This window comes from Bos taurus, chromosome 1 (genome assembly GCF_002263795.3).
Source record: "Bos taurus isolate L1 Dominette 01449 registration number 42190680 breed Hereford chromosome 1, ARS-UCD2.0, whole genome shotgun sequence".
Taxonomy (NCBI): domain Eukaryota; kingdom Metazoa; phylum Chordata; class Mammalia; order Artiodactyla; family Bovidae; genus Bos; species Bos taurus.
The window spans coordinates 60,518,273-60,530,951 of record NC_037328.1 but is presented as its reverse complement, the minus strand read 5'-3'; the positions used below and the strand labels follow the sequence as shown (position 1 = coordinate 60,530,951).

General features: G+C 41.1%; 1 protein-coding gene across 2 annotated transcripts in view; it reads left to right on the top strand.

Moving 5' to 3' along the window:
* LSAMP (limbic system associated membrane protein) overlaps positions 1-12,679 on the top strand; it is a 715,534-nt gene that overhangs the window by 661,343 nt on the left and 41,512 nt on the right. For both annotated transcript variants that reach the window (XM_005201255.5, NM_001205368.1), the window contains 3 exon segments: positions 661-795; positions 10,555-10,675; positions 11,140-11,288. In XM_005201255.5, the coding sequence (XP_005201312.1) occupies positions 661-795; positions 10,555-10,675; positions 11,140-11,288 (405 nt within the window).

Below are 12,679 nucleotides of genomic sequence, written 5' to 3'. Positions count from 1 at the left end.
TTTGGTACTGAAGAAGGAAGCCATAACTACAACACAGGGTTTCGGACATGACCTTTGTGAATAGAATTCCACGTAAGCTGGGAGAGAAGAGTGACAGCTTCTCAAAAGGAAGCAGCTTGTCCTAATAACAACTTTAGTGGAAAGTGTGATTTGCAATGTGGTCTAATGGATGATTCAGCCCTTCGGGGCTGCCTCTCTGAGCCCTTTACGACTGGCATGCCCCTCCCCACAACTCCCACTTTGCTCTAAGCCTTTAACCAGTGACTGATGAGTGTGATGTATAAACATTCCAGTTTCTTGACTCTTGATGGGGACAACTTGGAACTGGGCTCCATGCTGTGCCCAGAGCTCCCTGGGGGACTGAGCCAGGCTGCCCGCTGTGAAACAAGACTTGGCACTGCTCCCTGGCTTGGCTCCTTTGTCTCCCAGATCCCATTTTCCCACTCCCCTACCAGTTTTTCCTGAGAACACTGTCTCCTTTATCATTTTCACATGACTTTTTGTCTTGGAGTCTGCATCCATAGAACCTGACCTCAGACAAAGAACACTATCAAATTATTGAAAAGCCATGTGGATTTATTGCTTCTAAAAAGAAAAAGAAAAAGGTGATCTGCTGCATATTTTAAACTTAAAAAAATCATGCAAACCTCTGTTTTTCAGGAAGAGAATTTGAAGGAGAAGAAGAATATCTGGAGATCCTCGGCATCACCAGGGAGCAGTCAGGCAAATACGAGTGCAAAGCTGCCAATGAGGTCTCCTCAGCGGATGTCAAACAAGTCAAGGTCACTGTGAACTGTGAGTATGGCAGGAGCCGGCAGAGGCCATGTGCCCAGGGCCCGCCTCCACGTCCCGAGAGTTCTGCAGATCCTGTTAGCAAGAGAACATTGCATTCCAAGCAGATGCTCCTCTGGTCAGGGATGCACATTTGTACATTGGACATATCCAAGGGCAGGACTTGGCCTTTGAATTTGATAAATCAACTGTACCAATTCTAAATATAACCCATAATGCATTCAACAATACACTCTGTCTTTGACTCAGACTATAGAATTAAGAAAACATGATCAGACAGCACTAGAAGTTCAGGCAATTACTCTTCTGGTCTTTGGGAAGACCAAGGTCATACCACTTTGGGAAAAACAACAATTCGTATCTGTTTTAGCTGGAATTTCCATCTTAAGGGATTGTTTGTCAGAAGAGAATAATTCAAGATCATATTTTATCCTCGGCCATTGAGCTAATTGGCCTTGGGAACAAACTTAAGCCACCGTGGTCAGATACCATGTGTCCCTGACGGCGACTAGGGATACCTGATAGGTTAATACTGGTTATGTATTTGTCCCCAAGTTGGGCAGATTAGAAAGGAAGATTTCAGTAAGATGCATAGGTAAGTGGGCATACTTTGAACTCCTCAGATGAAAGGATCCTTAGATGTAGTTCAAAAGAGAAGAGGGGGAGGCAGGGGCAGATCCACATGATGTGTGTCACCCAGCAAAGGAATAAAGAGAATTCGTTTACCCTGTTCAGCGAGGAGTGACTTTCCATGTCATTCAAGTTCCACATCACATAACTGTGGCTAGTGACAGGGACAAAAGTGTGTCCTGACAGTTCTTCTCTCCTGTGTGTTTAACACATACACACACACAAGTACATACTCCACACAGACACATATGCACAGATGACATATATACACACATGCCCAAAGGCGCACAGATACACATGCATAGACATCTTAACCCATATTTGAAAATATGCTTTGGACAGTGATAAGGTACTTTCCACCATCTTAAGCCTTCCATGCAATTGACCTAGGTGCTGCTGGCTCTGTATGAAGTGCTAGCCAGGAAGGTACCAGTGACTCTATTTCAGGGTTTGAAACACTAAAGCCCAAGGAGGTGTAATTGCCTTTCCAAAGTGACACAGAAAGCAAGGGTGAGAAAAGGGATTCAGACTCCAGTCTGTGATTCTAAAGCCCATGCCTTTCCTTAGGAGAAAGAGGAACAGGTGTTTTCAACTCTTAGTATGTACTAAGGGATTTATATTTGAGTTTTAATCCTCACAGCAAACTCATAGGATAATCATCCTTAGTCTGATTTTAAAAATTTGGAAACAGAGGCATAGAGAACCAAGGAAACTTGCCTTAGGTGACCTGGTCTATTCTGGGCTGCGCTCTTTCCCATGGCCTTGCTCCAGCCTGGCAGCCTTCTGAAACAGAAAGCGAAATCCCCTTCACACCAGACTTCGACGGATCTACAGATACAACGCTGCTGTATCATCTATGGCACTCATTTCCAAGAAGCAAGGGGCTGTGTTTGAAAAGGTCCAGAGTGTTTTTATCCTGTCACTGTCTGTGATCATTTTTTAAGTAATAGAGATTTGAAATGCCAGTATTACTATTCTTTTCCAGTCCTGGGTGTGTTTCAAAGACACATTAATGATCTCAATGTTATAAAATGCTTTAGGACCTTTTTTTCACATGAAAGGCAATTTCTCTGGTGTTGATATAAGTTTATAATTAGGTTAGCTAGCCTCTTTTATGTACACACAGCCATGCCATCCTCTTCCACCTCTTCTCTGACTTTCGGAGTTAAGATTTTATTTTCTCTTAATTGACCTTCATCTTAATTAGATTTCTGAAAGTCCAATCATGGAGTACATTGAAAATATTTATGCTTCCATTGTGTGAAACATCAAAGCGGTCGGCGTTGCAGATGGTTCCCTAGATCAAAGCCAGCCGCCTGGGTCCTATTATTATTAGTGCAATTAGTCTGACACTGCTCCTTCTTGACTGTCCCTGAAGTGTAACTTAGAACAGAAGAAAATACTGATAATTTTCAAGAAAAGCCTTTTATAAAAATGTGAGCTTTTCCAAATGATGAGTGAACCACAGAAGAATGTGTACAGAGCCTCAAGATGCTAAAAAGACATGTCATAAGAAATTACACAGGAAACTAAAATGAGCTTAGTCAGCCAGTCTGTCCTAAACAGCAGCACCTAACACATGCTTTATAAAAATTTCTCAGTAAATGTTTACTGAATGAATAGGTGACCCACACGCTCACAGGTAAATTCTGCTCTCTTAACATTTCTCCAGACTTTGCAAATTGATATTGGTCACAAATCAAGAAGCATATTCTAAGTCAATGTCCTTTGGAAACACCTTGTTACCAGCACTTCATTAAGCTGTGTTTATATTATATTAAAACAACTAGGCACTGCACCTGTTGTCCGTTCAAACAATTCACCCTACTTAAATGCAGTTGTATTAAGAAGATGAAGTCTCCAAGATGAAATTACAGTTTGAGGTCTGGTTAGCAAAATTCATCGAAAATGACAAATTTCCAGCATCACCTTCATCACCTCACATAAGCCTGCCTACCCAGGTGGCTAGGCGGTAAAAGAATCCGCCTACCAATGCAGGAGATGCAGGTTCGATCCTTGGGTGGGGAAGATATCCTGGAGGAGGAAACTGCAACCCACTCCAGCATTTTGCCTGGAGAATCCCAAGGACAGAGGAGCCTGGTGGGCACAGTCCGTGGGGTCGCAAAGAGCTTTCCATGACTGAGCACGAGTAGTTGTTGTACTGTGAAAATGGCCTATTCTTTAAGCTGATTCCTCTTCCTTTTCAAGGCACAAGGTTTGCAATTAGGTCAGGGGAGCAGAATGACTAAGAGAATTAATGGCTGAATAGATCATCATAATGAAACTGATTCAGTGTACCACTTTAAAAAAAAAATCCCAGTGCTGGTAATTTTTTCCTACTTGCATCTCATTGATTCATTTACTTAGTTGCCAACAGATATTTGTTGAAGGGCACTGAAAGCTAAAGCAGTAAACAAGAGAGTCAAAACAGTTCCTCTGTTTAGTTCACAAGCTGGATCTTACAAGCTCTCCTTTTTATTCCTCTTGGATAATTCAGGGCTTCCCTGGTGGCTCAGAGGTTAAAGCATCTGCCTCCAATGCGGGAGACCCGGGTTCCATCCCTGGGCCAGGAAGATTCCCTGAAGAAGGAAATGGTAACCCACTCCAGTATTCTTGCCTGGAGAATCCCATGGACGGAGAAGCCTGGTAGGCTCCAGTCCACGGGGTCGCAAAGAGTCGGACACGACTGAGCGGCTTCACTGGATAATCCTTCTCCACAGCTGGTCTACAGCACTGTGCATAGCCATTCGCATTAGACATGCAAAATCTGTTTTCTAAGTGGTAGGAGGTCCCAGAATTTACAGAAGCTAAATTATTGACCTGAAATCTCTTCAACTAAATAAACTTAGTAAAATTTCATTCAATAGGCAGGACTTCTATTTTCTCATATCTTAGAATTTAGCTACCAATTTCATCCAGATACCAACCCTAGGGACCACTGTCCTTCCATTTACTAGTTCTAGGTGTAATTCCTCCATTTCAGTTCTCACGGAGAGTTAAAAGTAGCTACTCATGGATCTGTCTTATCCTAGTGCCCAGTATCCCAAGGATAATGTCTAGTGCATAGTAAGTGTTCAGCAAGTGCTGCTGCTGCTGCTGCTGCTGAGTCGCTTCAGTCATATCTGACTCTGTGCAACCCCATAGACCACAGCCCATCAGGCTTCCCCGTCCCTGGGATTCTCCAGGCAAGAACAATGGAGTGGGCTGCCAGAGGACTGAATTTTATTTGGACTCTTCTTATACTGGATGCTTTTCCTATTCTTGGAGAACTTTTTCTCAAAATCTGCCCCCAGTTGTCAGGCCTGCTGCCGAACCCATTGAGCAGCTAATATTCCTGCCTTCAGCTTTTCCATGGCTACCTCTCCAACTACGATCACACTGTCACTCTGTTACTTTTATTTTCTTCTTTTCTCCCTTTGAACTCAGCTCTACCTCCACTCTGGTGTCCAGAGCTAACCAACCCAACAAGGTGCTGTGGGACATGAGACCTTGGCATTTCTAAAGCTCACCCTTACATTCGATAGCCATGTATTAAAGGAAGTGAGGTTACCTACCATATTTTCCACAGCTGTGACTGGGGACATCCTTTGTCTCCAGATAATGTATCTGTATTTTAACTGAACTCTTCAATACTTTGATTCATCACCTAATGATAAAAGTTGAGGAAAATAACTGCTCAGTATGGAACCAGACTGGCTACCTTCTCTAACACTTCATGGCTACACCTCTCTATTCTCCATGACAACCTGAAGTTTACTCTTGTGTTGGGGATGATGTCAGTAAAGACACATCCTAATGTCCGTGAATCTATTATGGGATTGTCAGACGAACCCCTCAGTAAGAATCCAGAGTACTGCAATTTTCTACTGGAACTTTGCAATGTGAGCAATAACCATCATTTCCTGCGTACCTCCAGAGTACCAAGACTCTATTGGAGATTTTTATGATTCACTGTAATCACCTCACCAACCGTGGCCAAGGAAAGAGTGTATGGGACCTGGCCTGCCTCCACAAAAGGAGTATTGACCTACTTTATCACTGACAGTTTTTGGTATGTTTGGTTTAGCATTGCTGGTACAATATGGATCTTTAAAAAAAAAAAAAAGACAACTTTTAGTTAGTTTTATTGTTTTTATTTTTTATTTTTTTAATTTTATTTTATTTAACTTTACAATATTGCATTGGTTTTGCCATATATCAAAATGAATCTGCCACAGTCTTTATTGTTTTTAAATTCTCTGCAAACAATGACTTTCTTATTGCCGATGTTCTCTGCCCCCTGCCACCCAGCTGGCCCACCATCACACTTTAACCTGGGGGATAATCAAATCATCCCATGCAGAGGACAAAAACAGAGCTCAGAAAATGTAAGCATTGTCTGCCACAAGACCAAAGAACCTGTGAGTGGTAGAGACAGGACTCTGCCCAGGTCTAACTCTAAAGCCCTCTTTCCTTCCAAGATATCATGTGAGAAATAGTAAAAATAATAATAATAATAAATGTAATCACTTCAGATGATAAATGTGCTCTGATATATGAGACTTCATTTGGTCTTTTCATCAAGCCTGTGAGACAGGTAGGAAGGTCTTATTATCTATATTCAAAGGTGAGGGACTCTAAGAAATTATTGTGTCACCCTCAAGAGGTGACAACCTAAGTGGCAGAGGCAGCAATTGAGCCCACAAATCCTGATTTCTAATGTGGGTTTATATCCACCGTGCCAGTGTATGTTCTGCCACTTTGGGTGCCTTATAATAGCTGAATATGTAACATTTACCTTTTAAGCTACCAGCATGCTCTCCAAAATGGTGTTCTTCCATATTAGGAGTCAATTTCTCTCCAAAAGAACTCATTCAAATGGAAATACAGAGAAGTTCAGAGCATGGGCTTCAGAACATGAGTTTAAATATGGACTCCATCAAATGCTGGCTGTGCGAATTTGCAGAATTAACTAACCCTCTGCAGACCTGCCTTCTCATTCATAATATATGGTTAATAATCCTTACTTCTAGGGCTACTATTTGGATGAAAAGAATGAATAAAGCCTAGGGGAGTGCTGACACATGGTAAATGTCTATAAATTGAAGCTTTTATTAAGAATTTTGCTCCTTTATACTATTATTCCAAACACTGGGAAGATTAAATGGATGATATTCTGTTTGCTAGGCCACTATCATTGTTATCATGTTCATTCTAATTGAAAGAATCTTGTTGATGGTGATATAAGAAGAAAACCCTTATTAATATTTTCAGAACCCAAAATTTTAAAGTAATAACCAGAAGAGTCCTCTGACAATTGTAAGCTATTGCAAAGTCAGGTAAAGAATAACAATGGACCTCTGTGCAGCATTTTTATTAAGCCACATTTTAATTATAACTGTATTTTGAACAAGGACATCTATTATTTTAACCATACTAGACATGCCATGATATGATTTATAATAACTTTCTTAGCCTCACCTATACAAAGTTCATTACAAATGAATTTTGAAATGTTCATTCCAATAAGCTGTAGAACAGAACAGACCTGCGCCATTTGAGAAATACTAGAAGTAATGAACTATTCATACATTTATCATTCTCTGTGACTACACCTTGGTATGAGAAACTTCCTAGATGTTCAAGGAGAAGAACAAGTGTTTGGCCTTTATAACTGACCAGTTCATCCTGTCCCAAGATCAATGCATTTAAAAATATTTAACCCTAGTTCAACACCACCCTCACCATGCTGGCATCTCTGGGGAGCTAATAAATAGCTTGTGTGTGTGTGTGTGTGTGTGTGTGTGTGTGTGTGCTAAGTCACTTCAGTTGTGTCTGATTCTATGTGATCTTATGGACTGTAGCTTGCTGGGGTCCTCTGTCCATGGGATTCTCCAGGTGAGAATACTGGAGTGGGTTGTCATTCCCTTCTCCAGGGAATTTTCCCAACCCAGGGATTGAACCTGTGTTTCATGTCTCCAGCATTGACAGGCAGGTTATTTACCACTAGCCCACCTGGGAAGCCCAATAAATAGGTTACTACTTAGCTATTCAGGTTCTGAGAAATGAGTAAAAGAGACATACAGGAGGCCCAATTGCCCCTATTGTGAGAAATCAACATGGTTAGAGGTAGTAACTTGGTGTGCCCCATCTACCTCCCCAGACATGGCAGCTCTGGACCAGGACAGGCCTGCCCACATGAGAGCAGGAAGGAGAGAGCCTATGTAAGACATCAGTCTAGAGAAGCAGAGAACCTCTGATCCCCACCAGAAGTTTGGTCCCAGAAGAAGGAAAGAAGAGAGATGAAGCAAACAAACCAAGTTTGTTCTTCCCTAATTTTTCTGGTAGAAAAATCACCCCCTGGGTTCCAGAGCAAGGAGGTTTACTAAGTAAGCTCCCACCCACCACACAGAAGGAAACATCCAGAGTGAGGAAAAACGCTTCTGTAAAACTGTACAGCTAGGACTTGTATGACTGGTCCCATGCTGGAGGGGCTGGAAGACCTCCACCATGGACTATTAATATGTTGAGGCGCTCCAACTACGAGCTCCAGGGTGGAGGCGATGGAAAACATGGAGTCTGGCCCAGGTTGGGGCTGGTCATCACACTGTTAACCATGTGGCTCCAGAAACTCACAAACACTGGTGAAAACTCATTTTACAAATTAAGAAGTTAAACAAACCTATAGACTCACAAACAAGATCAGCCCTCTGCTCAACATTCTACAGATTGTAGGGTTATTAGCAATGTAAGAACCTAACCTAATACAGCGAGGCTGTGAAGATAGGAAACTAACATTATTCATTGGCGGCATCACGTGGATACTCAGGTTGGAAACTTGGGTGTTATCTTTGATACTCCTCCCTCACTGTTCACATCTAATCTTGTCCGTTCTACAGCCCATATCTCTCCATCTCAAATCGGTCCTGTTCATTCCTTTCCATCCCCTTTATCACAAACCTAGTGCAGGCTATTTCTGGGTTCCTTCAGCAATCTCCAAATGATCCTCCCTGCCTCTGGTTCCAGCATGTTATAGATGACGATATTGCAACAGTGGGACTCTAGACAAAGTAATGAGCTCTCTTAATTATGAAGGACAGAGACTAAATTTGAGCTCAGGTCTGTCAAACTTTAAATCCAAGCTCTTAATTTTTACTCAATGCCCCACCTCTGTACAAATACCTCCCTCATACCACTACCTCTAATCATTACATTAACCTCTGAACTCATGTGCTCTAACAATCGACATAACCAATTATGGAATGAAAGAATTTTAAAAGGAACCTTGGTGATCATTTTAAACTAATTTCTTATTTGAAAATATGAGACAGAGAAAGCTCAAAGGGGTACAGACATTTGACCAGGCCACAGCTCTGGTTAAGAGTCAAAATCAGACCTCCAGTTTCTGTTTCTGGTTGCTAATCCTGACCCCTCAACCCATATATTAGATAAATGAGTTACAATTTTGAAATTAGCAATTTAAGGATTAATGGTATGAAAATACACTTGGGTCCTCACGCTACCCATTTGTGATGAATGGGCTGTTTGGGTTAGAATTGGCCGTTTTTTTTTTTCCAAGTTGAAGGGATACTCTATAGATCTCTAATGTGTTGTTCCTTCATTTTATAAATAATAAAACCAAGGCTCAGAAAGATACAGTGTGTGATGGGAAGTCCTCACAACCAAACAGAGACTAAATTCCAGCAAGCCTAGGTTCTAGTCCAGGGTTCTTTCCACTCTCCATGTTGCCTTTCTGTGTCTCTACAGAAATGAGGAGATCAATCTAAAACAGAACAACAACCCCTCCCTCTCTGGCACGTGTTTACGAATGGGCTGGCCATGCTCTCCAGGTGTGCTCTAACTCTTCCTCTCTCTGACAGTAATTTAAAGATGCCCAAGCTCATGTGAAAATGAAATGGGGGAGAAAATTGCAGACTAACCTAATGCTTTTGTACATCTTTTTAAACTAAGAGAATCCAGATCTTCTAGAGGCAGAAAACTTGGAAAATAGTTTTTGATTATGAAGATAAAACCCTGAAAAAAAGTGATTTGAACCAGGTGCTAAAGAGCAGAGATGAATTCAATGATTTTTTAATACTAAAGTTCACTTCACTAATTTACCTAAATAAGGTTTTTCATCTGTAAAATATAAACAGGTGGTTTGGGTCTATTTTATCCATGTACACACAGCCAAGTTGCCATTTTCTGGCAAATGACCTTTGGACAGAAGTTTTTTTCTCCTTGAAAAGTCCATAAGTTGCACAAACACGGCATCCTCAAGCCTAGAGCTTAAGTTTACCCTTGTGGCTGAGTCCTGTGATCCTGTAAACCCTTGTTCCACTTTCCATGGGACTGCTTGAGAGAATCATGGAAAATTAGAATGTATTTCTGAGCTCATTTCAAGGCTGTCAGTTTTGTAGGCCCAGTACTAAGCAGAAAAAATCAAGTGTGCAACAGCCAAAGAGAGAAGATGGAACCCCAGGAAGATATTCATGTACCACAATAGACTTCAAACTGCACTCTCACTCATAAAAGCAAAACTGACCTGGAGAATGGAAATAATGGAACACAGAGGAGGAAAAACAGTATAGTAATTATTTAGCATCAGTTTGTTTTCCTGAATTCTTGCAACGGTATCAGGCTAAGCCTGAGATAAAAGGACTTTAGTGCTCTATGGTTTTGGTCAGATTTCTTACTACCATCTCTGAAGGTAACAATAATAATAATGATGCTGATGAAGGTGAAAAAGAAAAAAGCTCAGATTACACATTTCAAATCCCAAGTCCTTTAGTATCACCACTTAATGTACAAAAAGAAAAAAAACTATGTAAATATGATAACCTGTGATTGGAATAATGGATGATCTATTGGAAGAGAAAAAGAAATCCTAGATTTCATTTCCATAAAACCCTTTTCAGTGCCACATTTAAATAAACCAAGTCTACAGTTTCATTGATCTCTGATTTTCATTTAGTTTTCTAGTGATCAATCCCATTCAGCTGATCACATCATTCACATAAATGGAGCTTTAAGACTGTTTTTGTCCTGCTCCTCTGCAGTCACACTATTCTTTCTAACTCCTCCTGGCATGGAAATTCTGGAGCACCATCCAAAGCTCATGTAAACTAAACTGTGTGTCTGTCCTTCCTATAGATCCTCCCACTATCACGGAATCCAAGAGCAACGAAGCCACCACCGGCCGAAAAGCTTCCCTCAAATGCGAGGCCTCGGCAGTGCCTGCACCTGACTTTGAGTGGTACCGAGATGACACCAGGTTTGTTCCCAATCTGCTGTGCCCTCCTGGGTCTCACTCCTCAGCGAGGGAAACCGGAAGCCCTGATGAAACACCCACCCCAGCCATAATTACTAGGCCTTTCCAATTAGACTATTCCTTTTCCAAGGCTTTTTACCTGGTGCTTTGGGACTGTAGCTCTTGGACTCCAGCCCCAAAGCACACAGGTTACGTGCACAGAGTGGGCAGTTTCCACCTGCAAGTCTTTCTCGCCTGGAACAGAAACCAAAGCCCAGTGAAACTCATCCATTCCCGAGCTGTCTCCATCAGTAGACTTTATTCTGATACTTTGGGACTGCGCCATTAAAATGCGGAATTGAGCAGGATCAACAGGCTCTAACTACTTCCTTTCGCTCCCTTTACTTCAATTTAAAAGATGAAAAATAAATGACTACACCAAATCTTCATAGTTGTTTCTCTTTACTCTTCTGTCTTTGAACCCTTAGGATAAACAGTGCCAATGGCCTTGAGATTAAGAGCACGGAGGGCCAGTCTTCCCTGACAGTGACCAATGTCACTGAGGAGCACTATGGCAACTATACATGCGTGGCTGCCAACAATCTGGGGATGACCAACGCCAGCCTCGTCCTTTTCAGTAAGTATGCCAAAGAGGGAGCCCACTTAGGAGAACCAAGTCGAAGTTTCTCCCGTGGAAAATTTGAACATCATTCCCTTACTATTAAATATAAACTTATGCAAAAATCAGAGTATCACCACTGAAACAAAACCACAAGTTCTCAATCCCTATCATAAGACAAAATTTACAAATGGAATACCTGCCCTCTCTAGTCCCTGACTTACTTGTGATAACTGCCTTGTTTCTTTGTCTGATTTTTTTAGTTTTTCTTTCCTGGTTGGTTAAACTGTAAGAATATTCATTGAACAAAAATCTCTCTGGTGATGGTCTCTTTAAGGAGCCTAGATGATGTAAGATCCTGGAAAGTGGATAGCTCTTTAAAAATGGCAGGCATGGGATGATTGAAGAAGCAGTATTCAGGGAGGATGGATAAGGTGCTGGGAGAAGGGAGAAGCTGGAAAAAGAAAGTGTATTTTTAACAACACAAGAGGTAGAGTGGAATGAATGATTAAAACATAATATAAAATCTAAAGGAGGAGAAATGGTTGCAGAAAGGTTTCAGTGTGACAGCAAGAAACATTATTTGTCTGATAGATTTTTTGGAAGAGAAATAGGATGATGAGAGACAGAAGCAAAGTTTCTTCTGAAGACCAAAGAAGATCCTCAAGGCAGACTAAGGAAGGACAAGTTGTTTTAAGTTACTGGAAACAGTAATTTCATAGGAAAGCCCACCTTCTAGCTGTTCCCTTGAATAGCATGTTATAGTTAGATACCTGCCCCCCGACTTGTTGGCCTGGCAACTATGAGCATATGAGTGTAGAATCATATGCCTCCTGAAAAATAGAAGTATGATCCATGAGATCAGGGAAAATGAGGACAATTAGGATAGGAAAATGTTTATCAGAATAAGTAAAACAAACCAAAGAGTTAGCACATGCTGGACCAGAGAGTTCATTTGGCCAGAGAAAGTCCAACAAATTTATTATTATTATTATGAAATAACAAGCTACTAGAAGCTTTGCTGTTGTTGTTTCTTTCATGGGCTAAATTGGAAAATTTAGAAACACTAGTGCCAGGAGAAATGTCTTCATCTTGCTTTATTCAGTTTAGATAAGCCTTCAAGGAAAAGATTTTTAAGAGAAGAATCAATTTAAGAGTTCCCTTGAAACAGTATTAAAGTCATTTTAAAACTGCTCAAGATCCAACTCCACTTACTAACAAACAAACAAACAAAACACCACCACAAACTCTTCTGAATTTGACCTTCAGTTTCTCATCCATAACTCCCATTGACTTCAGTTGGTACGTTTGATGGGATACAGCTGTGCTACAAATATTGCGTCAATATGAAGTTTAAAATTCATATCCCTGTTTACTTGTCTCCAAAGACCAAACATCAGTGTTTTTGA